General features: G+C 62.2%; 2 protein-coding genes across 5 annotated transcripts; one reads left to right on the top strand and one right to left on the bottom strand.

The window, feature by feature from the left end:
- The first annotated feature begins 452 nt into the window (after positions 1–452).
- NEU4 (neuraminidase 4) lies at positions 453–6296 on the top strand. The gene is given in 10 exon segments (XM_029225580.1): positions 453–519; positions 641–798; positions 2302–2509; positions 3822–4024; positions 4100–4188; positions 4190–4350; positions 5298–5432; positions 5435–5775; positions 5777–5909; positions 5912–6296. Coding segments are annotated over 10 exon segments (1848 nt in total). The 3' UTR covers positions 6265–6296.
- Positions 6297–15802: 9506 nt separating this feature from the next.
- Positions 15803–25204, bottom strand: PDCD1 (programmed cell death 1). 4 transcript variants are annotated; one of them, XM_029226151.1, is made up of 5 exons: positions 24956–25204; positions 18449–18808; positions 17931–18092; positions 17244–17278; positions 15803–16965 (listed from the first exon to the last, which is right to left on the bottom strand). In XM_029226151.1, exons 1-5 carry the CDS (start codon positions 25029–25031, stop codon positions 16732–16734), a joined length of 867 nt encoding a protein of 288 aa, XP_029081984.1. In that variant the 5' UTR covers positions 25032–25204; the 3' UTR covers positions 15803–16731. The 4 variants fall into 4 exon arrangements, 3 of the variants coding, with proteins under 3 accessions (XP_029081984.1, XP_029081985.1, XP_029081987.1); XM_029226152.1 differs by having other exon boundaries at positions 15803–16962; XM_029226154.1 differs by lacking the exon at positions 17244–17278 and having other exon boundaries at positions 15803–17006; positions 17928–18092.
- Positions 25205–26902: the final 1698 nt, after the last annotated feature.

Here is a 26902-nt window from a genome sequence, read left to right as displayed (position 1 = left end):
CGGCACCTGGCTTGCACCTGGGGGACAGGGGAGGAAGGTAGATCCTGCCTTCTGGTTTGGACGGGGCTCCAGAGGCGGGAGGCTGTGTGAGCCGTTCCTTCACACTGCTTTCCCCTTTCCGTTCACGGCAGACCCCTGGGCTTTTATGTGGGCACGGGCTGCTGGCTGGAGACGTCCTGGGGCCCCTGGAAGGGGCAGAGGTGATGTGTGCCACATCTGGGCCACCTCCGTAGAGTGGGTGCCACGGTGCCACCGCCGCCCCACCCCGCCTTGCCCTGCCGGTGCCCGGCTCTGGTGTGTGGCCCCGGCATGGGGAGGAGATGGTGGCCCAGACACAGGGGTAGGATGTGGGGCCCATGAGGGCCAAAGGGGCTGGCATCTTGGGGGCCGAGGGAACGGCAGGCAGGCACCCAAGTCGTGATGGGAGGCATCTCTGGGGGCAGCTGACGCCCATGTCCCCCTCGGAGGTCAGCTGTGGCCCCTGGTGGTGGCCCGCCCCCAGCACAGCCTTGTTGGAGGGTGAGGGTCCAGCGTGGAGCCAGTTGACCAGCAGAGAGGAGCCCTGTGTGGCCCTGTCTGGACACTGCCCCCTCCTGGCTGCCCTTCTTCACCACCTACCCCTCTCTGTGCTGCACCACAGTCGCACGGCTGGCGGGACGGTCCTGGATCCTGACACAGCCCTGGGGCACGGCCAGCTCCCAGCTCCCGGCCACAGAGTGGGCCCTTGTCTCTGCCTGTGAGTGGGTCAGAGAGGCAAGCACTCCTGCAGCTGCCCTGCAGCCAGCTCTGCGGGGCCCGGTGAGGCCCCTCCCTGCTCACCTATATCCCCGGCCCTCGGGGGCCAGGACCTGCCTCTCTTTGGCCTGAGGGCAATGGGCTTGTGGACGGAGGGCTCTCAGCCAGAGCTGCCACATGGGCCCCCCCCGCAATGGGACGACTTCCTGCAGGGCCTCGGGGTAGATTTAGAGGATGGAGTAGGTGTAGGCTGGGTGTCGGGGCCCTGCCCCAACAAGCATGAGCACTTGGGCCCATAGGTGACGCTTCACCAGGCAGAAGTGTCTGAATTGAGTCCTTGCCCTGGACAGGGCACAGGACACCCGGGTTAGGCTGGAGACCCATCCTGAGGTGACACAGCCAAGTCTGCCCATCTTGTGTGCAAAGGGCCTGTGCCCTTCGTATGCATGTGTTTCATAGCCCCGCAGGCTGAGTGTGCCCAGCGCCAGCAGGCCCACAGGACAAACGTGCTGGCCCAGAGGGTGTGGGGCAGGTGACTTGGGCTGGCTCATGCTCCAGGGCGGAGCCCAGGCAGGACCGGCTGCAGGAGTTCGGGGCAGGCCCCTGCTGGGGCAGAATGACCCCCAGTAACTTGCCTGGGTCCAGGGCCAGGGGACCAGACTGTCTTGGAGGTCCCATCTCCTCTCCAGGCCTCGGTTCCCCTTCTGTGTTGCATCACCCCTGGGGAGGGCCACGCTGGGGAGGGTAGATGGGCATGGAGACTTATGGGTGCTGGCTCCCCTGAACACTGGGTTACGGCCATCCTGGTCGAGCCAAAGCCCTGGAACCTGTTGCACTGGCCCAGCTGGGCAGGGCCAGCAGCCTGGGAGGCCTGCTCTCCCTCTTAGATTGAGGGCCCCCCCGAGGCTCTGGGGCTCTGCAGAAACCCAGGGCCCGGCCCGGGCGCAGGTGCTCTTAGTACCCGGCAGCCCGTCCCACTCTGCGCAGTGAGCAGACAGCCCAGCTAGCTGCTGGGGCCTCCATCCCTGCTGCCCCGTCCCACAGTGGGGGCTGGACCTGAGCCCCCTTCTGCTGGCACCAGCTGCTGGTGGTCCTGGGCCCTGCAGAGCAAACCAAATGCAGAGAATGTCCCATGTGTGTCCATTCAGCCTGGAGGGACATGTGGCACCTGCACCTGCTTCCTGCTTGGGCACAATTGCTCTTTGGATGCAGAGCGGGGGTGGGGGCCCAGGGCTTCCAGGACACGGGAAGCTGCTCTCAGAGGCCCCAGAGGCGTGGTGGGGTGGGCGGACCTGGCGTTGGGCAGGGGTCTGCTGGGCTCAGGGGGCAGCGTGGTGGGGCTAGTGCACTGCCCCAGGGAGCCTTCCAGGAGAAGGCGGTCCTGGGCAGATGTGGCTGTGTCTGTCTGTTTGGGGGACCTCAGGCATGGAGGCGTATGTGTGCATTCATTCCCGTCACCCCACTCTCTCCATCCCGACTGTGTCCTTCGATGTGCGCCGGTCTCGCTGTACAGGGACTCCCCTCCCCCCAGCACCCTGTCTGGTTACCGCTGCGTCTGGCCCTCAGCTGCTCAGACACCTCCGGTTCCTGTCGCAGCCCCTGGACCCCACTGCGCTGCGGGGAGCAGACTTACTGCCATCCCTGGGTGGGGGCTTGGCCAGCCCACCTTTGTGCGAATCAGAACGGGACCCCCGGCAGGGGGTCGGCGGATTGCAGACCGTGTGTGCCCCCAATGCACCCACACCTGAGGCCCCGCCCTTTGAGCCTCCCTCAGGTGACCCCACCCCAGAAAGGCCGCCCAGGCCACGCTCCGTCACCCCTGCAGGAACCTGGGCTGTGGGCGAGGGGGCTGGGCGACCAGCCAAGGTTTAGGGAGCCAGGCTTCGTGGGGCCTGGGCTGTGGCCTTCTTCATGGTGGCTGAACCCTGCGACGCTCCCTCCTGCTGGGGCGCTCCTGGTGCCTGGCTTGTGGTCTCCTCCCGCCCCTCCCCTCTTAGCTCTCAGCTCTGAGAAGCGCACCCAGCCTCCACGCCCTGTCCCCCAGCCTGGCTTCTCTCGTGTGTGTGCTCCCGCTTCTGGGGGGCTCCGTCGTGGAGGGCGCTCATCTTCCCCCCATCACTGTGTGGGAGCCGCTGCTTTTCAAGTTCAAACCCCTGACCCCTACTGCAGACTAAACCCCCCACCCCACACTTGGTTCCTTTCTGCCTGGAAGGGGCAGGGGCAGGACGGCAGGGCGGTGACCTCTCTGGCCTCCTTGGGGTCCCTCTTGTTGCCCCACTGGCTTGTACCGCCCCTAGCTCTCTTGGGGTACACGTGTGAGCTGTTTGGGGTACCCCATAGGTAGGGTGGCTCTGCTGGGCTTCCCCACGTCCCCCAGCCTTGCTTAGGAGCCCGGGGGGCAGGGCGGCAGGTCCCCCACCTCACAAATGTCCCGCTGGGCCTGGAGTTCAGGACCGTATCTGCAGGAGAGCTGCTGGGCCCCCCTTGGGTCAGCAGGCAACCCTCTAAACGTCTCCTGGCCACCCCCAGGACCCCAGGTCTGAGAGGGTGATGGCAGCGGAAGCCTGGCATCTGCGTGCAGCACATGTGAGCGTGTCTTCCTCTGTGTCTCCCATGTTTCCGTGTTTCGTGTCTTTCTGTGTCCTTTTCTGCGTGTCTGTTTGCACGGCTCCTGTGGTTGTGGGGCCCCTGCTTGGGGACACTGAACCCCTCCTTGTCCAGAGCCTTGGGGTCCCCTGGCAGCCTCCTGCCAGGCAGGCTCTGTGATGACCGCAAGTCCCCAGCACGTGGGTGCACAGGGTCGAGGGGCTCTGGCCAGGCTACCCCGCTCCTGTCACCAACCAGTTCCCTCTCCGTGGGCCATGCTCAGAGGAGCAAGGCGCAGATTCCAGACATTTGGGGTGCAATAGCCGTTGGGGAGGGACCACCCTGGACGGGGGTGAGGGGCCCTGGGACAGGGTGGTCTCCGAGTGGGCACAGGAAGGCGGGCTGGGCCGGGGCAGGGGCACGGCGCCTGCACCCGCGGAAAACCCTTGCCCATCTGGAGGGACCCCGCTGACTCTGGGGTCCTGGGCCCGCGCCCGCAGAGCATGGGGCCCTGCGTGTCCCTGGGTGGACCGTGCTCTTCCAGGGCGAGAGGGCCGGCCTGACGTACCGCGTGCCCTCAATGCTGCCCGTGCCCCCCGGGCCCACCCTGCTGGCCTTCGCGGATCAGCGGCTGAGCCCCGACGACGCCCACGCCCACCGCCTGGTGCAGAGGACCGGCATGCTGGCTGGGGGCTCCGTGCGGGTGAGCCCGGGGTGGGCGGCGGGGGCCGCGCCGCACGGAAGGACTGGGGACTGAGGCTTGGCCCCCTCCCCGCAGTGCGGCGCCACGCGCGTGCTGGGTACAGCGGTCCTGGACGAGCACCGCTCCAGGGACCCCTGCCCGGTGCACGTCGCGCGCACGGCCAGTCTTACTCTTCATCGCCGTGCGCGGCCGCACCCGCGAGGCCGCGCAGATCGCTGCGGGCGAGAACGCCGCGCACCTCTGCGGCGTGACCAGCCGGGACGCGGGGCGCAGCTGGGGTGGCGCGCGGGACCTCACGGCGGAGGCGGTGGGCGGCGCCGAGCAGGGTAGGTGGGCGCCCGCTCTGCAGGGCGCGGGGGTGGGGTGAGGGGGAGCGGGGTCCGAGCAGGGAGGGGGTCTCGCGGGGCGGGGAATGGGATTCTGCACCGCTGGGGGGGTCTGCACCCCGGCGGCGGAGGGGGGCCTGGCTGGAGCTCCCGCCTCACCCCGCACCCAGCCTAAGCGCCACCGACGCCGTTTGGTGGGCCGCCCCCGTCCTGTCCCCGGAAGCCCTCAGTCCCGCGCCCAGCAGGCTCTGTCATCTTCCCGAACCTGTCTCTGTCTGAGCGCTGAGGTCCCTTCTGGCCCCAAACCCCCGGTGGGTCCCCTCTTTTACCCCTTCCTCTTCTTCCTTCTCACCCCTCCCCCGGCGCTCAGCCCAGGGTTGCAGCTGGGTAGGTCGGCTTGACACCAGAGCTTTCCCTCTGCTCTCGCTGCCCCTTCCCCAAGGGCCTGACCACCAACTGCCCTCGGGGCCACTCCGACCCTGGCATGTGGAAGCTGACCCAGGGGTCACCTAGGCCCTGGCAGGTAGGAGCTAAACAGAGGGGTGGGGCAGGCTCTGAGACCCAGACAGGACACAGTGGATCTAAAGAGCTGTCTGCTGGTGTGGACCCCACCCCAGGGGACTCGAGCCCATTGCCAGGAGGGGCTGCCCAGACCCTCCCGCCCTCAGCTGCCCCTCTGCCTGGGCAGCATGCACACTTGGGGGCTGGCCTTCCGCTCACCCGCTGAGATCCTGGCCCAGCGGCCTGCCTGGGCTCATGGCTGCTGCTAATGACCCAGGAGGTTTGTACAGCCTGGGGGTGGCCGGAAGGAGTGGACGGTGGGGGCACAGTGAGCCGATGGCTGCCCCCTGAGCTGTCCCCTAACCCGGGTACTGGCCCCCGTCCTCCCCGTCCCCCAGGGTGGTGGTGCTGCCATCGGGGGGACCAGCAGCCCCTCCTCCCTGCAGACTGGGCCACGTTTGCCGTCGGCTCCAGCCATGGCATCCGGCTGTGCTTGGGCCGCCTGCTGGTGCCGGCCTACACGTACCACGTGGACCGGCGAGAGTGCTTTGGTGAGATCTGCGAGACCGGCCCCCACTCCTTCGCCGCACCTGGCACCACGGGGGCCTCGTGCCCAACCTGCGCTCGGGCGAGGACCAGTTGGCGGTGGTGGACAGGGGGCAGGCCGGTGGCATCCTCTACTGCAGTGCCTGGAGCCCTCTGGGCAGACACGTGCAGGTGCTCAGTGTAGACGAGGGCGCCTCCTTCCTGCCTGGGGAGCTGGTGCTCGCCCTGGCCGGGGCCGCCGGGGGCTGCCAGGGCAGCATTGTGGGCTTTCCGGCCCCGCCCTCCAGCAGGCCGGAGAATGAGGGGTGCTCCATGGGTACCAGGAACACCCTCCACCCTCCACACCTCTGCCCTGGGCCCCAGGAACCCCCAGAGGAAGGAGGGCGCTGGAGATACCCGAGGGGGCGGGGGGCTGGGTGGGATGGAGGGATGTGGGGATGGTTCCGGTGAGCCCGGCCCAGGGCCTGGGTTTGAGGGGAACAGGGGGACCTGGACCCCCGAGCTCCCGGTCCCCCCTCGGCCTTGTCTCAGAGCCCCACGTGGCTGCTGTATTCCCACCCGGTGGGGCGCAGGGCACAGCTGCACATGGGCATCTGCCTGAGCCGGTCGCCCCTGGACCCCCACAGCTGCCCGGAGCCCTGGGCGATCCACGAGGGCCCCAGTGGCTACTCTGACCTGGCATCCATCAGGCCCACCCCCGAGAGAGCCCTGACCTTCGCCTGTCTGTATGCGAGTGGGACCGGGGTCTCCTATGAGGAGATCTCCTTCTGCATGTTCTCCCTGCAGGAGGCCCTGGGGAACGTTGGGGCGGGCACCGGGCATCCCAGCCTTGGGGACGAGCCTCTGGGGCGCTGCTGGCCCTCCTGATGGGCCTCTGGCCAGGCCTGGCCCCGGGTGCCCAGGAGGAGCGGGGAGGGGAGCAGAGGCGGAGGATGCTGGGAGGTGGCAGGGTGGGGGCGTCGGTGTGACCCCAGGCCTGGACGGGGCTCCATCCTGGAGAGGCGCCTTTGCTCCTTGGCTTCTCCATGGAGGTTCGTGAGGGTGAGTGTTTGTGTGGGACCTCATTGAATTTCACAGAAGCTCAGTTGTAACAGTCTCCAAGCAGGGCTGGTCTTTAGGAAGGAGGTGTACAGCCGGAAGGGAGGGTGGCCTGGATGGCCCAGGGTGGACGGGCGGCTGGCCCTGCATGGCCCACCCCTCCCCCTCCCAAGGCCGACAGCAGGGGCTGGGGCGTGTGGTGGTGGGAGCGGGGCGCTGGGATCCTTCGCTTGGCCCGCAGTGCTTGGTCGCCTGTACCATTTTCCTCTTTCCTCTTGCTCTGCTGGCTTTTTTCTGGCTTATGAACAAGAAATAAAGGGATCCTGCGTGTCTGTCCAGGGCTGTCTCTCCTCAGTTCTTTCCACGTCGAAGCCTGGGGAGGGTCCCCAGTGCTCTAGCCACGTCACTGTGGGGTCTGCCCCCCTTAGCTAGACTCTCCAGTGCTGGGGGCTGCCAGCCATGGGGCAGGGGGACAGGCAAAGCCTTCTCTGCGTGGCAGCCCCAGACGTGCCTGGTCTGCAATGCCGGCCGGCGGGGCCGGTGGGGAGCGCGGTGGCTGCCCCTCCCTGGATGGGTCACCTCCCAGGACCGGCCCTCTGTGCCCTCGTGGAAGCACCTTCTTATTTCCTCTTCTTTGTAACATCTTCTTTCTGGTTACAAAAATAAAACGTGTTCATTGTAGAAAATTTGGGAAATGTATAAAACTATAAAGAAAAAAGTGACCCACACATATCCTTCTGCCCACCACAACTATGATTATCTTTTTGGCATTTCTTTCTGATTCCTTGAAGAAATTCTTTTTAAAAACATATGACTTCATTTTAGCACGTTATCACCCTTCCCAGCAGCTCTGTTTACGGCCCCGATGCTCCATGATGAGGACCCTGCAGGACGACCTTCTGGGGCTGGTCAGTTGCCGGTCATGCGTGATGAGCATCTCTGAGGTGTCTCTGGATGGCCCCAGTTTCTGTCACCTCCTTAGCCTGGATTCCGGAACAGCATGACATCTTACATGGTCTTCCCCAAGGGTGGGGACGTGCAGGAAGGCTCTGAGCAGTGGAGGCCCAAGGGTCCCCAGGGAACTCAGAACAGCCAGTCCCCTGGGAGCCGGGAGACACCCCCCCCCGCCCCCGCTTATTGCTCTCTTTCACTGTCAGCCGTCCCTGCAGGGGTGGCCACCTTTCAGGGGTCACCACTGGGCTCCAGGCACCCCCCCACCTCCAGGCCGCCTCAGTCCCCTGTAAGGACAGCCCTTCTACCTGGGGCTTTTGGGCAGTGGCTTGAGTCCGCTCTTCTGTTTTCAGGTTTAAGCCACAGAAACCGGCAAAGACGGGCAGGTGGGGCTTTCCAGAGGCCCAGAGGTCACAGGTGTGTACGGCAGGGTCCTGTACTCACTTCCAGACTGGGTGATTATTGTGCCCTAAATTCCACCTGGAACCTCAGGCTGTGACCTGTTTGGAGGTAAGGTCTTTGCAGATGTAATTAAGGTTAGGACTGAGAGGAGACCATCCTGGGTTAGGCTGGGTTCTAAGTCAGGCAGGAGTGAGTGTCCTTATAAGAGAAAAGGGCCGTCGGGGAGAAGTCATGTGAAGATGGAGCCCGGGACTGGAGGGACGTGCCCACAGGCCCACGGACACCTGGAGCCCCCAGAAGGGAAGAGGCAGGAGGACCCTCCCTGGATCCTGGGGAGGAAGCGTAGCCCTGGGACTCCTTGACGTGGGGCTTCTGGCTCCAGAACTGGGAGGGGACAGACACCTGTTACTCAGGCTGCCCTGTTTGTGGAACTTCGGGAAAGCACTGCTGGCCCACCTGGGGGAGGGCCAGCGCCAGCCAGGGCAGGTCCCGGCTGTCCCTGTGTGGGGACTGTGACACCGGCTGGAGTCCTGGCGGGCACGGCAGGCAGGCGCCAGCCTCTCACTCCTGCACCTGCAGCCTGCGCAGGCTCCTCCCGCCACGGGGCTCCCAGCGGGCCGGGGCGAGTCCCTCCATCGAGCACCCCACGCAGGCCAGCCGTGGAGTGAGGTCTCTGAAGCGAGCAGAGCCAGCCTTCGGTGACTGGGTCCATCCCAGAGCTGTGGCTTCCTCGGGGCCCCATCCTGGTTCCTCATGGTCTAGGCCGCGGCTGAGAGCTCTGGGTTAGGGCTTCCCCAGGTGTGACCCACCCCCAGGCAGGGAGAGAGGCTGTGGGGAGAGTCCCTGGGCTCAGGGCAGCTCAGGCCCCCTCCTAAAACCGTCCTCACCCACCCCCGAGGCCTGTCGCCACCTGCACCTGCTCTGGCTGGTCCCCGAGGGCTCAGGGCACCTAGTGCTTGCTGCTGTAGGGGGCAGCTGAGCTAGGGAAGGCCCTCCCCGCTCTCCGGGCCTGGATCCAGCTGCTGGCCTGCAGGGGTCAACCTTGCTGGGGCCTGTGGCCCTGGCTTCCCTGGTCCTGGGTGACTGTACCTCGAGCAGTGCCCCACTGTCCAGCCTCCGGGGCCACTGGTCCTCAGGTGCGGCCCAGCCTGACCCCACAGGAGCCGCTCCTCTGTCCCCTCCTCCCACTGCCCCACAGGCTGATCTGACCCCCCAGGCCCTCTGGGATGGCCCTGGGCTCTCCCAGCCTCCTCCTTCCTTCCTCGGGTCCAACGTGATGGACCAGCCCCTGGGCATTTCCCCAGGCTCTGCCGTGCACCTGTGGTGCTTTCCCCAGGCCGGGTCGGGCCTTGCTGGGGGTTCTAACAATAATAATTATTACTATTATTGCACTGCAAACAGTCTAGCGCAGACTGCCCGTTGCGTTGTATCCTCTCCAATGCTGTTCCTTTTGTTTCCTTTCCTTGTTTTACTGGACTGGCAGGACCTCCAAGGAAATGTGAAACAGACGTGATGTCTGGTAGACAGAATACAGGCTCCCGAAGGCGTCGGCATCCTAGCCCCCGGAACCTGTGAGTGTGTGATCTTCATGAGAAAGGGACCTCGCAGCCGTGATTAAGTTAAGGGTCTTGTGATGGTGGATTGTCCTGGGTTATCTGGGTGGGCTGGCACTTAGAAGGGGGACAGAGGGTCAGAGGGGAGAGCCGGTGTTATGATGCTGGGCTTGAGGATGGGTGAGGGGCCTGGAACCAAGGGATGCAGTGACCCCTGGAATCTGGAAAAGGCAGCGAGCGGATTCTCCCCCGGGGCCTCCAAAAGGAACCGGCCCTGTGGACACCGTGACTTTAGCACAGTGAGACCCATTTCAGAGCTGAAGGGGGATGAGTTTGTGCTGCTGTAAGCAAGTTAGTTCCAGTGGCTGCGGGAGACGCCAACAGGCGACACTGGCTGCCTAATCCCATTCCAGAGTTTCTGGGACCCGAGTTCTTGAACGCTACCATTCTCACTGGATGCTTCTTACTTTCTTCCGTGTGTTTTCCATCATTTTCTGTCTCTGTGCTTCACTCTTAGACTTTTCTTCCAACTCACTAATTCTGTCTTTGCTGTGACTGATTGGCTGCAGTCATCGCCTCCCTCCTCTGTCTGTCTGTCTCTGTCTTTATGTCTCTCTGTCTGTCTAGCTTTCCCTCCCTCCCTCCCTCCCCCCATGTCTCTCTGTCTCTGTCTCTGTTTTTCTGTCTGTCTATCCGGCTTTTCCTCCCTCCCTCCCTCCCCCATCTCTCTCTGTCTCTGTCTCTCTGGGTCTCCCTCCCTCCCTCCTCCGCGCTGTCTCTCTCCTCCGTCCCTCTTTCTGCTTCAGTACTGTGCTCCGTTTCTGTGTGTGCGCAGAGGGGAAAGGATAAAATACTTAACAGAAGGTCTCCTGTGTGTCACATGCTTTGTGCCCTCCATTCCCTTTAATAAGTCAAAGCCCCTGTGAAGCAGGTATTATGTCCATTTCCCAGATGTGGAAGTTGAGGCTCAGCGGCCTGTGCTGATCCCACAGTTCGGGGTAGAGACCAGCTTGCAGTCCATTTGGTGGCTCCCACATTGAGTCTTTTGAATGTTTTCCGCTGTGTGTCATTAAAACAATTTCAGTGGCCACAAGTGCTTGTTTTAATTAGTCAATCCAGAGTCTCGGCCCACCCCATTCTGCCCCTAAAGGTGACAGCAGCCTGCTCCCCTCCCAAGGTTCATACAAGAGGAAATAAATGGGAACATACATGGACGTGTTTCCCTTTGCACCAGGGTGAAATGGTCGCATGACTGTAGTCCTGCAGCTGACCGCCCGAGTGCGGCAGTGCTTGGCCGGGCCGCGTGCCCTGTGGGCGAGGCTCGTCGCTGTGGTCTGGTGTGGCTCACGGCCACTTCCCTCACCCCAATGCCCCCAGCTGCAAACCTCCATCCTGGGGTCCATTTCCTGCGGAGTCCAGACAACAACACAGATGCCTTTCAAGACTCACATCCTAGCTCGTGCTTTCTTAGTAACTGCACGATGTGTTCTAGAGCATCGATGTACATGGGCCATCCAGCATTTCCTTGCTGGGGACATTCAGATGGCTTCTATTATTATTATTATTATTGCACTGCAACCAAAGCTGCAGTGCACATCTTTTAACATCTGTCTTTACAAACCAAGACCGATTTCTGCAGGATGGATTCTCAACTGTGGGGTGACTGAGCACAAATCTCGGCAATGTTTTATTCTAGTAGATAACAGCAGACTGTTCTCTTAAAAGGAGTAGTAATTCACAAGCTATCCATACAAGTGAGAAGGCTGTTTTCTTGCACGCTGTTTGCCTTTTTCCTTTCTCCAGTTTGATGGGTGCACGGCGGCCCGTCCTGCCCTCCCCAGGTGACCGTGAGCTTGTGCTTGCACCTGTCCTGGTGTGGACCCACAGGGGAGGGGCGTGGGGGGGTGGTGGCCGGGGTCCTTCCTGGGCAGTGTCTGTAACAGGGAAGAAGGGAGAGGTTCTGTGCGCTCAGAGCGGCACCGAGAATAAAACTGTGATGAACGCGGGGTGGGGCGGGGCCGTGGTCTTCTTTAGTCTGCAAACCCTGTGCCATCTCTCAAGAGTGTTTGGAAGGTGGGAAGGAGGGAGGCTGCCCACAGAGCTATTTTTAGATGAGATTAACATTTAAATCCGCAGACTTTGAGTAAAGCACGTTATCCTTTATAACGTGGGGGCCTCCCCCAACCACTTGAAGGCCTTATGAGAAAAGGCTGAGCTTCCCTGGGGAAGAGGGGATTCTGCCCTTGACAGCTCAGATTCCAGCCACGCATCAGCTCACCCGGCTCTCCAGCCTCTCTGACTTGCCACAGCTGTGGCCATGACCATTCTCTACCCCAGCCCCATTTTCATCTTCCTAAACTGACACTGTCCCCACTGAACACTAACTTCCCAACCCCTCTCCCCAGCTGTTGGCACCCTCCATTCTACTTTCTGTATGATTTGACTACCTAAGTACCTCTTATAAGGGAATCATAGGTGTCCATCCCCTTGTGTCTGGCTTATTTCACTGACCATCATGTCCTTAAGGTTCATTTGCAGTGTAGCATGACTCAGAATTTCCTTCCTTTTTGAGGCTGAATAATATTCTGTCATATGGACGGACCACATTCTGTTTATCCTTCATCAGTTGATGGACGTGGGTTGCTTCCATCTTGTGGCTACTGTGAATAATGCTGCTATGAATGTGTATGGACAGAATTTTTTAAATTAATTAGTTAATGTTTTAAATGGCTGAATAATAGCATTTGACAGTATATTTTCGGAATTCAGACTGAGATAAAAACAGAAAACGATCATGGATTTTGCCGCCGTGGGTCGGTGGGACGCTGGTACGCGCGTGCCTGAGGCCCCGCCCCCCGCCCTCAGGCCCCGCCCTCAGGCCATGCCCTTGGGCCAGCCCCATTTTGCCCAAAGGACCAACAGGAGCTGAATCTAGAGGCGCTACGACCCCCACTGGGACCCCTGGCTGGGAGAAGTCAAAACGGCTGGGGGGCTCTTAGATGTGGCTTCTGTGCCCACTGGGCAGGCCACCGGGGGCCGGCGCCCCTCGGGGCGGATGTGAGGCTGGGCGCCATCTGCCTGGACGTGTGGGTGCCTTGGCCCAGAGCCTCTTCCCGCCCGAGGGCCCAGCAGCCGAGCGCCTTGTGATGCTCAGATAACGGGGCCCGAGAAGCAGGGCTATGGGGAGGTGACACATCTTTCCCCTAAAGTGGCTCTCAGAGGCGGCCCTGACCTGCGGCAAGCCCATGGCACCGCACACCGCGGGAGGCAAGGGCTGTGGGGAGCCCCTGCCACCCCTGCCCACCCAAGTCGTGGGCTCAGGAGCCAGGAACACAGGCCACCCCCCAGCAGGTGGGGCAGCCCGACCGGGTCGAGGTACAGGACCCCCGGGAAGGGTCCCCTGCACCGCCTTGGTCACTCACAGGGGGGTCCCCACATTCTGAAGTCTCCAAACACTCAGGAACCTCACTCAGACCATAGGGGCATCCGTCCACATCAGACCACCAACCCACAAGGGCTGAGAGCCCAGGCGCCGCACGGCAGGCCCGCTTCCCTGTTCCCAAGGCTGGGCTCACTTTGAGACCTGAGCCCCTCTGCTGCCAGGAGGCCTTGGCCACAGCGCCCCCCTCCCATCCCGCAGGCCTTGTGGGACCTCGGACTCCTATGGTGAGGTGTCTGGCCACCCCCACTTCCCAGCACAGCAGCCAGGGACCGGGAGGGCACAGGTGGCCCGAGGGGGTGTTCTGCTGGGCAGAGGGGCTACCAGGGTGGGGCTCGGCTAGGGAGCACCTGGAACCTGGTGGGCTGCCGGGGTCTCAGGCTGGGAGCAGGGAGCCCTGAGACCCGCCCTCCCCCTCTCCCCCCTCCCCGACGCTGTGGCTCCGTGAGATGCACAGACGCCGATGCAGAGACTGACCCGCTGGAACGGGTGTGGGCGGGGGGTGGGCGCGACGCCCCACCAGGCCGGTGACACACGCGGCTGGGGCAGAGCAGGGGAACGGAAAAAGTGAGAGGCGACAGGCGGCAGGTGGCAGGGGCCGCCTTACGGGAAGGCGGATGCAAAGTGCTGAGTGTCGCTCTCGGTCTCACTTCTTATCTGAGCGCGGCTGCCAGGGCGGCCGGCACTGCCAGCACACCTGAGGCCACTTCCTTCCCTCCCTGATCTTTCATCTTAAAAATTTTTTCCAGTATCAGTATGAGCTCGTGGTCTTTTAAACTTGCTCAGAGTGTGTGAATCAATTAGATTTTTCATGTTAATTTTGGCAGTTTTGATGCTCAGATTGCCCCCTTGTCTCTTGACCGGACCCCAACCTGGTTCCGTGCTCCGGGGCCTAGTGTCTCCATCCCTCCTGCACACACCTGAGGGCTGGCGGCCGCCCAGGAGCCAGTTCACCCAGAGTCCGGGCGGGGCCCCTGCTCCTGCCACCCCGGGGCCTCCCTACCTTCAGCCATCAGGTCCAGCACAGTGAACCCCACGTGCTTCCTGTTTCTGCCAGTGCCCCCCGGAGGTGTTGCACAGGCGGGGCTCAGGAGTGAAGGGCAAATGCTCCACTGAGTGCTAAGCAGCCGCTTCCCAGCATCCTCGCCCGGGGTGCAGTCAGGCTTCCGAGTTGGCTGGCGAATAGGTGTGGCTGTGATCTGCAGTTTCCTTATTTTGAGTGAAAATAAGCATCCTTTCCCTGTTTAAGGGACATGTGTGCACATGTGTGCATATAACATGTGGGAGGCATGTGCGTGAACAGTCCATCATTTCTCTGGCTCGCTTTTGCATTGCAACTCTGACCTTGCTGTCTCCCCGACTTTAGACCTTTCTATAATTGGAGCATTAGCCTTCTGCGTGATATTGCAAATTCCTTCCCCAGTCTGCTCGTGATGATGTTTTTGCTGTGCTACAGGGTTTTCCCCAATTTACACAGCTGAATTTCCCCATCTTCTCTTCCATGGCACCTAGGGTGAGCCGGCATCCCTGTGAAGTTCTGGTAGGTTTTTCTCCTGTGTCTCATAGGGTTGGGATTGATGCAAGCACAGGGTAGGAGGGACGTATCTACCTTACTATACTATACTTTCCAAATAGCTGTGCTGTCCCAGCACCACCTAGGAAGTCTATGGTTCCCCACTCATTGGCTCTCTTCCTGCCTTTTCATATGCTAACGCCACTGTTTTAATGATCATCAGTACTAGATCTGATAAAGCTGCTCTTCTTTCACTTTCCTTTCCTGGTTTTCTTGGCTGTTACTTGCCTGTTTATTTTTCCAGATGAACTTTACGGTTGCAGAAATGTGGGTCTTTACAGGGATCGTATTAAATTTGTAGAATTAGGAAGAACTGACGTCTCGATGGCGTCGAGGCATCGTCCCCAGATCACCAGGCCACGCCGGTACTCTGCTCTCCTCCTGCGGGTTCGTGCTTTTCTCACTAAATCTACGCCTTGGACACGCAAGCTTTTCTGTTGCTATCATAGGCGGAATATTCGCTATCACTTTTTCTTCTAAGTGGCTACCGTTGGCTGTACGGAAGCCATTTATTTCGGGATGTTAATTTTACAGCTGCTCCTGGACTAGATTTTCCTGTTGCCATAGCAGTGTCCCCACAGAACCTCCTGGGTTTTCCAGGCACAAAAGCCCGCGTCGTCTGCAAAATTTGCCAGCAGTGTTCCCTCCAGTGTCCCAGACCCGGTGACTCTCCCTCTGCCTGGAACAGTCTCCAGGATGGCAGGCACAGGGTGTGGGCTCGAGGGCTGAGGAGCTGGTGGGGGTTGCCGTGCTCCCGGCACCTGCGGGTTTGGACGAGGCTCACTGCCGGGGCGGGGTGGGGGGCAAGGTTGGGGGTGTCTGTCACGGTAGTCAGGGACAAGAGCCGATGACCTGTGTGGTGGCAGTGCATCCCCTCCCTGGGGGACTGAACCATCATCCAGTTTGTAGAGGGGAAGGGACTGGGTTTCTCCACAGATGCCAGCCCCCCAGCAGCCTGGCACCTGCTCACTCATAGCCTGCGGCAGCCCACTCGCTTGCCTGCCCGCTCCATCCCCCCGCCGGCCTGGTGTGGGACACGTGGGGCTGGGGCAGGACATTCAGGCACAGCTGCTCAGTTGGGGACGTCCTGTGCCAGGTTCGGGGGCAGGGGGCTACGGGACCCAGGGGCGTGGAGCCTGGAAAGGGCTTCTGGGGGGGCGGTGCCCGGTGGCCCCAGGGGTTTCAGGCTGTGGACGTGAGTGTGGTGGGGACGGAGAGGAGGGGCCTTGAAGGGCCAGTGTGTTTCTGGGATAGTGAGGGCCAGGCCGGCCAGGCTGGCGCATCCTCCTTCTTCAGGCCGGTGTCCAATGAGTGAGCAGGAAAACTCGGCGCCCTTTTTTTTTTTTTTTTTTTTTTTTCGCGGTACGCGGGCCTCTCACTGTTGTGGCCTCTCTCGCCGCGGAGCACAGGCTCCGGACGCGCAGGCTCAGCGGCCATGGCTCACGGGCCCAGCCGCTCCGCGGCATGTGGTATCTTCCCGGACCGGGTACACGAACCTGTGTCCCCTGCATTGGCAGGCGAACTCTCAACAACTGCGCCACCAGGGAATCCCTCGGCGCCTTTCTTAGAGCTTTCATCACTCTTTAATTACAGTGTAACAGAGCAAGGAAGTGTGCGTGGACCCCTAGAAGGGACACGTGCCTCGGAGTCCCCCACACCCAGCTGCCCCGGACGTTGTGTGCAGGCCACGGGGAGCGGCGGCTCCGTCGGAGGGGTCCCTGCCGAGGGGGCCCCGCACGTGCCCCAGTGCCCTGGAGGGAGCCCGGCGGAGGCCCCTTTAAGTAGCACTGTGAATGGGCGCCAAGGAGAAGTGGGGATACATGGGGGACACCAGGGCCCCCAAGATGGCCTCGGCGGCGTGCCTCCAGCTCCGCCAGCTCCCCTTCATTGCCTGTTTCCTGGGCTGCATGACGGGCCTGGGCACACGTGAGGGTGGAGGGGCCTCACCGCTGCCAGGAGCTCTCTTCCAGGCCTGGGGGAACACGAGGCCCCAGGGGAGTCCTGACCTTGTGCATTTCCCCGTGCGCCCCACGAGGGATCCGTGCTGGACCTACCAGGCCTGCTCCAAGGCGGAGTCTCCAACCGGGACCCGCGGGCCCCTATGTCCAGGCACCAGGCCCTCCTGGGAGGCAGCTGGCGTGTGTAGGAGGGAGGCTCTGGCCAGCTCAGCCTGAGACTGGGTCTGGAGTCCGGGGTGAGGCTCCTTCCCCTGCCCATGGAGCCGGGCAGGGCTGGCAGGTGCTGGCAGGGGTGGGCGTGGTCACCCTTGGACAGGCTCACCTCCTGGGCGGCCCTACCACTCTGTGCTCTTCCAGGGAAGGTGCCCCCCTGGCTCTTGCCGGAGGGTCTGAAGGACTCGGGCCAGCCGAGGAAGCCGGTCAGAGGGGCCAGGAGCAGTGTCCGTCCTCAGTCCTCAGAGGCCGGGGCCCCTGCGGGCTGTCTGCGGAAGCCCTGCGGCTTGGGGAGCCCGGCCTGCCCGGGAAGACGATGGTGGCGTACTCGGTCTGCTCCGGGACACAGGGGGCCGGAGGCTCCGGGGTCTTCTCTCGCCACTGGAAGTCCAGCTCCCCGTAGTCCACGGTGCACGCAGGCCCGGTGGAGGAGCCCTCCTTCTTGGGGAGAGAGGGAGGGACGGGTCGTCGGTCTCCGAGGGGCCGACACGTGCGCGCGCGCGCACACACACACACACACACACACACACACACTTAAACGCGCGCGCACAGCAGGGCAGGGCTGGCCACCCAACCTCGGACACGCATCGGTGGCGCGCGAGGGGCGTGGCTGCTCTGAGGCCGCCCACCCCGGGCAGTTGCCCCGCCCCCGGAAGTCGCCCCGCCCCCCCACGGAGGTGCGGCCGCGGCGACGGCACCGCCAAGGGAAGGACGCTCACCGGAGGCTGGTCTTCGCTCCTGCGCGCGCAGCCCTCTGCAGAGAAGCACACGAGTCAGGGAGCCCCGAGGCCCTGCTGTCGTGGCGGGGGTCTCAGGGGTCCCTGGGAAGGGACCTGGGTTGTCTAGTCCCCAGGGGCCCGCCTGGCTTCCAGGCCTCACGTGCGGCCCAGCCCAGTGCCCAGCGCCCGCTCGGCTGCCGCAGCACACACAGCGGGCGCATCATCAATGATCCCTGCACGTTCTCAAAAATATTTAAAGGCAGAAAGAGCGATTCCCTGGAGCGATGACCTCCCACAGGAGCTTTGCTCTCAGCTGGGCTGCACCCCTACCCCACTCAAGGGGTGGGGTGTCCTCAGCGGTCTCCAGGCGGTGGGGCGGAGCCGGGGGCTCCAGGCCTGCGGTGGCTGTGGGTTTCACCTTGGGCGCCCAGCGGTTAGAAGAGCTTTCAGTGTCCTGCAGCCTGAGGTGCAGCCTGAGGTGACTCAGCCTTGCGGGGGGGCTGCCCTCCCCACTCCCCTCCCTCACACCCCTCCTGAGAGCAGGCACAGGGGTTGTGAGGGGACCACAGACCCTGGGAAGCCCAGTCTGGCCCCTCCCTGTGGGGGGACACGGAGGGGGTAGGAGTAGGGGAGGGGTGAAGGGAGGGAGACTGTGGGCTGCGCCTGTGGGGACTGGCGCGGCCTTACCCCGAGTGGCCCAGAGGAAGACGGCTGCCAGGACCCAGGTCAGCAGCAGCAGCAGCAGAGTTCCCAGCAGGACGCTTGTGACGCTGGCGACCAGGCCCTGTAACTGGCCTTCGGGCCTGGGTGGGGGGCTGGGGCGCTCTGTGGGCAGCTCCAGGACTCCCTCTGCAGGGGCAACAGGACGGGAGTCAGAGCCAGGGACCCAGGGCCCTGCCCTCTGCGAGTCCTAGACCTGCACTGACCAGTCTCGCCCAGGCCTGCACCCCGGCACAGCTTCCGAGCACGAGCTCATCCTGAGAGGCGCCCGCCACCGGCCTCTCCCTCAAGGACAAGTGGGTCTGGGGGTGCTTCCAGTCATGCAGAGCCAGGGCCGTGGGTCGCCGTGGTCCTGGGTGTGGGACAGAGCCCTGGAATGGAGCCTGGCAACCCCTGCCCACGATGCCCCATGGCTGAGGCTGCTCCTGCTGGCTGCCCAGACCCCGCCCTGCTCACCCCTGCCCTCGGGTCTCTGACGCCCTCACCTGTCACCGTGAGCTCCGCAGGCCGGCTCTCGTTGATCTGCGTCTTGGGGGGCAGGTAGATGGCCCCACAGAAGTAGACGCCGCTGTCATTGCGCTGGGCGGCCATGATGCTCATGTGGAAGTGTCGCCCGCCGGGCAGCGGCGTGACGTGGAAGCGCCGGTCCCGGCCAGGCTGGCTGCGGTCCTCGGGGAAGGCGGCCAGCTTGTCCGTCTGGTTGCTGGGGCTCATGCGGTACCAGTTGAGGACGAAGTGCTCGGGCTTGCTGGAGAAGCTGCAGGTGAAGGTGGCGTTCGCTCCCTCGGGCACAGTGAGCCGGGCCGGGGAGAAGGTGAGGGGGCTCCAGGGCCTGCTGGGGGCATCTGAGGGGTGGACAGAGGAGCAGTGGGCGGGTGTGCGGAAGGGGTATGGGGACCGCCCACCAGACCCTCCCCGCCCACTCTCCCATGGCCTGTCTGATGGGAAGGTTGTGCAGTGCTTCTGGGGACGGGTGCTCGCCTCTCATGGGCCGCTCCGGGGTGGGACTTTGTCCTTTGACTCTACTGAGACCTGGGGCCAGGCTGCGATCTGGCTCTGACCTCCAGGCCCTCGCTTTTCCCCTCCGCAGTGGTGGTTTAAGGGCCTTCACCCTCTCCCTCCTTGAGCCCCAGTTGCCAGTCCCCGCAGGCCTGACCCCCACGCTCGCTGCGCTGGGGGAGGGGGAGGGTAACTGGGAGGCCGGGCTGGGCTGGTGCGAGCGTCCCACGGAGAACCCAGCCCCGGCAGGCTCCAGCTCAGAGCTGGGAGCGCCCCCTCCACTCCCCCCGTGGGCACTGCTGACTGGGCGTGCCACGACTGGGGACTGGTGCCCAGAGGCCAGCCGGGCCATCGCCCCAGACAAGGCCAGCCGTTGCCTGCCAGGCCCCACCTGGGGATGCCCCGCCACGTGCAGGGGCCCGCCTCGCCGACACACATACGCAGCTCACGTTGGCACGCGCACGCACGGGTGTGCACGCCCTCACACCCAGCTCGCTGGCTGGGGGGTTGGGGGTGGGGCAGCCCCTCCCAGGAGATGCCCAGCCGCACCCCACACAGAGTCCAGGCTGATGTGATGGCCCGGGTCGCAGGGAGGGGCCCTGGGTGGGACCCACATGTGGCCAAACCCACACCCGGTGCTTTAGCCCCTGCGGACGGCTCATGCTGGGAGCTTGCGCAGTGGCCCCTGATTTGCACACAGTGGCAGGCCTGAGGCTGCCCCCCCAAGACCCAGCCCCCCTCAGCCCCCTGCCCGCCCCTCCAGGCCGGGGGACCCCCCAGCCCCTGTGGAGGGACAGCTCTGTGCAGGGCTGGCGGTTGTCTTCGCATCTCTGTGGAGGCCCGTCCCACTGGCAAGGAGGGGCGGGGGCAGCGGGGAGGCCGGGGCGGCCTGAGGGCGGCCGGGCCTCCCCGCTCAGCCAGGCCCGCTGCCCCGCGGGGCCCGCATCTGCTCCCCCGCCACCGCCCTGCCGCCGCTTCGGTACGAGCTGGACACAGATTTGGTCAAAGTCGCGCGGTGGCGATGGTGCACCGGATCCAAGAGCCCTGCTCTGCACAAGGCCCTTGGGCGCCCCCCACCCCCGGGCTCCCACCCGCAGCGAGCCCGCATCTGGGTCCGGAGACCCAGGACGCCTCACAGGTACACCAGGAGCCCCTGTTCTGGGTGGTGCCCCCCAGACTGTGCTCCCAGCCGTCCTGTGTCCACGCCACCCCCCCTTTCCCACCTGCCAAGGCCTCGAGTGAGCCCCCTGGGGAGCCTCCCTTCCTGCACAGGCCCCTCCATCAGGGCCCCCGTGAGCGCCTGTGGGGACCTTTGCTGACGAGCCCTGCATGGACGGGGGCCCTGCTCGTCTTCAGTGCAGGCCCTCACCACCACCCCCATCCGCCAGCCTGAACTGGTGGCCATTTGAGTCTCTTGTCTACCTGCTTGCTCTCTGTGGGGCTCTCACAGAATCTGGACCTGAGTAGCTGGGACCCTGGGCTACGTAGGTCCCTGGCCTGGTTCTCTGCATGGCTTCCCTGCTGCCCCTCAGACCCCTCCCCCAGCACAGCCCTACCTGGATGCCTGTTCCCCCCCCCCGCCCCCCCTGGACCCTCACAGTGTGGGCAGAGGCAGGGGCTGGATGCAGCTGCTGGGGGGCCAGCCTGGGACACAGGTCAAGGGCAGTGTCCGCGGGGTAGTGTGGGACGGGGTAGCCCATCACCCAGGGCCGCTCGGGAGCCAACACTGACCAGGAAGCACCCGCCTCTCCAAAGGCACAGGGTGCCTGGCTGTCAGGGGCTCTCGGCGGCCCGGCCAGCGTGCAGGGCCACAGGGGGGACCCTCACGGGGCGCTCAGAGGCCCCCCAGATGGAGAAAGATGGGTTCCCTGGAACGAGAGCCCAGAAGCATCACGGGAAGCAGAGCAGAGGGAGTGTGGGGCCGGAGACCTCAGGGCTGAGATGGCGCTGGGAACAGGCGGGAGAGCCAGGTGGGGCCTGGGCTCCTGTGTTACCCCCATCCCTCTACATCAGCCTTGGCCTGGGATGCTGCTAACAGAGCTTCTTCCCGAGTCCTGGGGTCTCCCTTTATCCCTGCAGGATGAATGTCTGTGCATCTTTTCTTATGTTGTTTGAGTAATTGAAAATTTAAATGTTGTCTATTTATGTAATAATGGAATGTCAGTGAGGGGTCTCCAGGCTTGTTTTTCTGTTTGGGGAGTGGGTTGAGGAGAGAGCCGCTGAGCCTCAGCAGGGTCAGGAGGGAGAGACCCTGGGGGGGGTGCCTGGGTGTGGGGCACACTGTGAGCACCAAGGTGGCACCGGCCCGGCTCCCGTGGAGGGAGGCCTGGCACGGGCTCAAGGTAGCCTTAGAGACCACATTTCACAGCTACCATCTAACACCTGATTTAGGCAACACCCGCCTGTGGGTGCTGAAAGCATTGCCCAGCGGACTGCTGGGTCCCTACCTCAGGTCTCTGATTCATCCCGAAGGGGCAAGAGCACCTTCCCCCCACCACTACCGTGCTTTGCAGTGGACCCAGAGGGAGCGACCCCGTACGACGGATCTCCGATGGGTGCCCCAAGAAGGACCATCATGTCTATGACACACACCGAGGTGGCAGGTGCTTGCACACCTGGCCTGGCTCCTTCAGGAATGCCAGCAGCGGCAACAAAAGCAGAAACAGACAGGTGGGGCTACATCAAGCTAAAAAGCTTCTGCACAGCAAAGGACACCATCAAAAAATGAAAAGGCAGCATAGTGAATGGGAGAAAATACTTGCAAATCATATATCTGGTAAGGGGTTGATATCCAAAGTATATAAAAAACTCTTACAACTTAATAGCAAAAAACCAAACAACCTGATTAAAAAGTGGGCAGAGGACCTGAAGAGACATTTTTCCAAAGAAGACATGCTGATGGCCAACAGACACATGAAAAGAGAGATGCTCAACATCACTGATCATCAGGGAAATGCAAGTAAAAACCACAATGAGGTATCACCTCACGCCCGTCGGAATGGCCTCGTCAAGAAGTCTAGAGATAACAAGTGGTGAAGAAGACGTGGAGAAAAGGGAATGGAAACTGGCACAGATGCTGTTGGAACAGTACGGAGGTTCCTTAAAAACTAAACACAGAACTACCATGTGATCCAGCAATTTCACTTCTTAGTATTGTCTGAAGAAAATGAAAACACTAATTTAAAAGATATATACACCCCAATGTTCACTGCAGCACTATTTACAATTGCCGAGATATGGAAGCGACCTCAGTGCCCATCGACAGAGGAATGGATAAAGAAGATATGGTATATATACAATGGAATACTACTCAGCCATAAAAGAGAATGAAATCTTGCCACTTGAGACAGCTTGGATGGACCTAGAGAATATTTGTCTTTCTCTGCCTGAAGTAAGTCAGGCAGAGAAAGACAAATACTGTATGATTTCACTTATATGTGGAATCTAAAAAAAAACCCAAAAAACAAAACGAGACAGAAACTGAGCTCATGGATATAGAGAACAGATCGGCAGTTTCCAGAGGTAGGGGCTGGGGAAATGGGTGAAGGTGGTCAAAAGGTACAAACTTCCAGGCATAAAATAAATAAGTCCTTGGGGTGTGATGTGCGGCATGGTGACTAGAGTTAATAATTCTGTGTTGCGTATTTGAAAGTAGCTAGGAAAGTGGATCTTGATAGTTCTTTTCACAAGAAAAAAATCTGGTAACTGTATATGGTGATGATATTAGCTGGGCCTATTGAGGTGACCATTTTGGAATATATACAAATACAAATACACTGTGTGCCTGAAACTAATATAATGCTATGCCGATTACACCTCAAAAACTCCTAATTCTGAGGATTTCCATATCTAAAATAAAATTGAGGTTTGATTAAAAACAAACAAACAAACAAAAATCCCTGCTGTAGGTCAGAGGTGGCTGAGGACAGTGGCGTCCGGCTGAAGCTGAGGGTCTGGACTCGGCTCCGTCAGGGAAAAGAGTCCAGCCAGACGGCAGGCTCGGGACTCAAGGGCATCTGATCTGTGGGACTGCGTCAGCCACCATCCCGGGCATTAGGAGAGTCTGTGACTAACGCTCAGGTGACCAGCGGTGCACGGATGGAGAGGGCTGTGGGCTGCGCCGGCCCCCAAATACCCGTGTTCAGCAGCACCCCGGAATGTGACCTTATTGGGAACAGGGTCTTTGCTGATGTGATCCGTTGAGATGAGGTGTGGGGTTGGCGGCCCCTAACCCGACACGACCGTGTCCTTACTGGGGAAAAGGGGACGCGTGGACAGCTCCACACACGGGAGGACGCCGTGTGACACGGAGCAGAGCTGGGGTGACGTGTCCACAGACCGAGGGACACCAAGCATCGTCACCACCGCCTGCAGCTGGGAGAGGCCTGGAACCACGTCTTACTCGCAGCCTGGGGAGGAAGGGACCCCGTGACACCGAGGTCCGACTTCCAGCCTCCAGAACCGCCGGCCCATAAGTTTCTGTGGTTCCAGCCGCCCGCCTGGTGTGGGAGTTTGCTACGGCAGCCCCAGCAAACTAACACAGAAAGCCAATGTGCCAGGGTTACCAAATTGAAGACTCTGGGTGAGGGTGTTCACTGCTGTGTTTCGGTAACTTTTCTGTATCTTTCAAATATTTTTCAAGTTTGTACGTTGAAAAAAATAACACATATCTGACTTAAAAAAATGTGTCATAGGCTGGGCCAGACAGTTCTTATAAGATCGAATTCTCATGACGCTATAAAGCAGGCATTATTATCAGCAAACTGCAGGTGGGAAAACCGCAGCTCAGAGAGGTTAAGGGACCTGCCTGAGGGCACAAAGCTCACCAGTGTCAGCTTCAGTTGGAACTCAAGGCCGGCCCCTTTCACGTTTTGATCTTCCCCTGCTTTGGGAAGGGGCCCTGGTGGGGAGTGGGTGGCGAGGGCAAGTCACAGCGCCCCCCCGAACCCCCGGGCCTCGGTTCCTCCTCCTGGGATGACACGCACCCTGTCTCCACCCGCACCCCGTCTCCACCGCATGCCATGCCTGGGCTCCACAAGCCTCCCCACAGGGCACCTTTTGGCCACAGGCTCTCCGTCCATCTTGAGAGCGAGGCCAGGTGTGGGGAAAAAGCAGGGCGACCTGGGCGCTGAGCAGGTGCTGAGCAGGCCCGGCTGGGCAGAGACAACTGAGGGCCTCTGGGCGCAGAATCCAAGACTGGCAGCCAGTGGGGATCAGGCAGCCTCACCTCGGCTTGGCCATTCTCTAGGGCCCTTGACCCCTGAGCCCAGCGAGGTCTAGAGGACAGGCCCTGGGTCTGGCTGGGGAACCCTTCCCATCAAGGCAGCACTGGGCACAGTGGCTGAGGGCAGGGCAGCCAGGAGGGGCCTCTCCCTGACCACCGCTTTGGCCATGGGCCTGCAGGGCCTGCCTAGGGGACAGCCCGTACTGAGGGGCTTGGGGCGGGACCCTCTCCAGAACCTGCTGTGGACGCTCCTGGATGTGCCCGGGCGCTGTGCTCCAGGGCATCTCGTCCAGAGGCCCAGGTGGGGGTCATCCCAGGCCCACGATGGGATGGGTCTTTACTGGAACTGTTGCACTTTTGAAATAATTGGAGAAACATCTCCAGGCCACCCAGCCTGTGCCCTCATGGAACCAGTCAGTCCCTTCCCCCCAGGAAAACACAAGTGGGGCCGAGGTCTGGGGCTCTGGCCGCCCAGCCCTTTCATCCTACGGAGAGGGCCATGAGCTTGCCCGTCCCTCGGGACTCCCAGGAAGAGCTGGGATACTCCTGCCTGCTCACAAGCAAGGAAGGGACTCACCACCAGGTGAGGGGAGTGGGTTAGGAGCCAGAGCCCAGAGAGGGCCCTTCACCTGCCCAAAGCCACACAGTGCCCTGCCAGGGGCCGTGCTGGGCCTCAGGGGCCTGGTTCCCCCCACACCCCCACCAGAGACTGAGAACCGGAGGTCTTTGCCCAGCCTGACCCCCCGCCACCCAGCCCCGACCCACATACCTAGGAGCCATCCTGGCTGCCAGCCCAGCTGCAGCACGGCCCAGACGAGTGGCCACAGTGCCCGCGGGGTCCCCATGCCCGGAGCGCCAGCCCGTCCGGCATGCTGTCTCCTCCACTGCTTGCAGAAGTGCAGGAGGAAAGGAGCGTGTCCGGGTCAGGTCGCAGGGCCACGCCCCAAGTCCCTGCTCCCCCTTCCTCCTCCTGCCCTTGGGCAGGGAGCTGGTGGGAGGGAGAGAGATGCTTTGCACAGAGACGAGGTGAGAGAGAGGGAGAGAGAAACAGAGAGACTGAGGCAGGTGGAGGGGGAGGTGGGTTTGGCCCCCTTCCTCCCACTGTGGGGGAGGGGCGCCTCCATCCCGGGCACTTCTTGTCTCTGTGTTTGTTGTTGACTCTTCCGGAGGCTGTGGGTCCGCTGGGAGGGGGTGCAGGGTCTTCTCTCCTCCCCTTCCCCAGCTGTCCCTCTGCCCTCTCTGGACTTAGGTCCCTGGAGTCACAGTGTTTGGAGCACCACGCTCTGCCGCTGCTGGGCGAGGCCTCTACCGCCCGCCCCCGCCACCCCGAGGGCTGTGGGCAGTGGTCACACTGCTGCCCCCAGTGGGCAGTGAGGGTCTGGGGCCTTTCCTCCAGGCCCACCTAAGACCCTTTCCCTTTTGTCCTACCCAGGGGCCCCTCCCTGCCCCCATGGTGGCCCTGCTAGCCCTGTGCTGAGGGGCGTCGGGGCTGGGGGCGGCTCAGCAGCTTCCTGAGCCCCTCCAGTGCTGGGGCTTGACGGGTAATGCAGACCTCACCTTCCAGGACTGACTTGCCTCAGGCTGGGGGAGGTCCTGGGGTCCGTGACCCCCCCCCCCCGCCCCCGCACAGCCGGAACATTTGTGAAGTAATTGGATTATTCACCGCATTTCGCTCTAAGCGTTTTGTTCTAATGAATGGAAAACAGGAAAAATGAAACTGCTGATATTAGTGGCGCAATGTGTAGGTCTCATCGGCTAAGATGACAGAGACTGAAACCGCCTGACAGCTGCTGTTCAGCTCCGGCTCTGAGACACTCAGGGTTCGTTGTGAAGGGAAAACATTAAAGAAAGCTGAAACGGTGGGAAAAGAGCATCAAAGACGATGTCTCGGGCACGCCGCGGGCGGAGGAGGCTTCAGCGGCAAACAGAGGGCCACTCCCCAAGCCTCAGCTGCTGAGGCCCCAGCATGGCAAGGCCTGGAGCGTGGGAGGGGTCCCTGCCGACCAGGTGCGCTCCGAGCCTCCAGCGTAGGGGGGGAAGCTGGCCAGATGGCTCAGGTGGCTGGTATGGGAGAGAGTGGCCGCAGCTGACCCCTGTGACACCCCATGCAGACAGGCATCTCCTGGCAAACCCTCCCCCCTGGCCTCCCCTTGGGGGGGCTGCAGCCCTGGGGGGATGCCTGTCAGCCCAGGGCCGCCAGGCACCCAGCACTCTGCTCGCTGCTGACTCTGTCCCCGTGAGGCATGTGGCACTCACACTGGGGCCCTGAGACTCTGTTCTGGGGGACTCAGCTCTCCTCTGAGGACCAGGGCTGGACGAGGCTGGGCTGGAGGGTGGGGGTGTACTCTGAGCTGGGAGGTGTTGTCCGACCATGGGGGGGGGGGTCTCCTCACTACCCCTCACCTCAGTTCCATCTGCGAGAGCTCAGACGGTGTCCACAAAGGGCGATGCAGGCCCTTCCTCACCCGCCCACCTCCCTCCCTCACCCTCTGTCCCTCCCCCTTCTCCCCCTTCCCTTCCTCTCCCCCCTTGCCTTCCTCTCCCCCCATTCCCTTCCTCTCCTCTCCATTCCCTTCCTCTCCCCCCCTTCCCTTCCTCTCCCCCTTCCCTTCCTCTCCCCCCTTCCCTTCCTCTCTCCCCCTTCCCTTCCTCTCCCCCCTTCCCTTCCTCTCTCCCCCTTCCCTTCCTCTCCCCCCTTCCCTTCCTCTCTCCCCCT

The sequence above is a fragment of the Monodon monoceros genome, unplaced genomic scaffold (assembly GCF_005190385.1).
Source record: "Monodon monoceros isolate NGI ecotype Baffin Bay Population unplaced genomic scaffold, NGI_Narwhal_1 Super_Scaffold_16, whole genome shotgun sequence".
Lineage (NCBI taxonomy): Eukaryota > Metazoa > Chordata > Mammalia > Artiodactyla > Monodontidae > Monodon > Monodon monoceros.
Note: the sequence above shows the minus strand (reverse complement) of the source record. Positions and strands in the feature narration are given on the sequence as shown.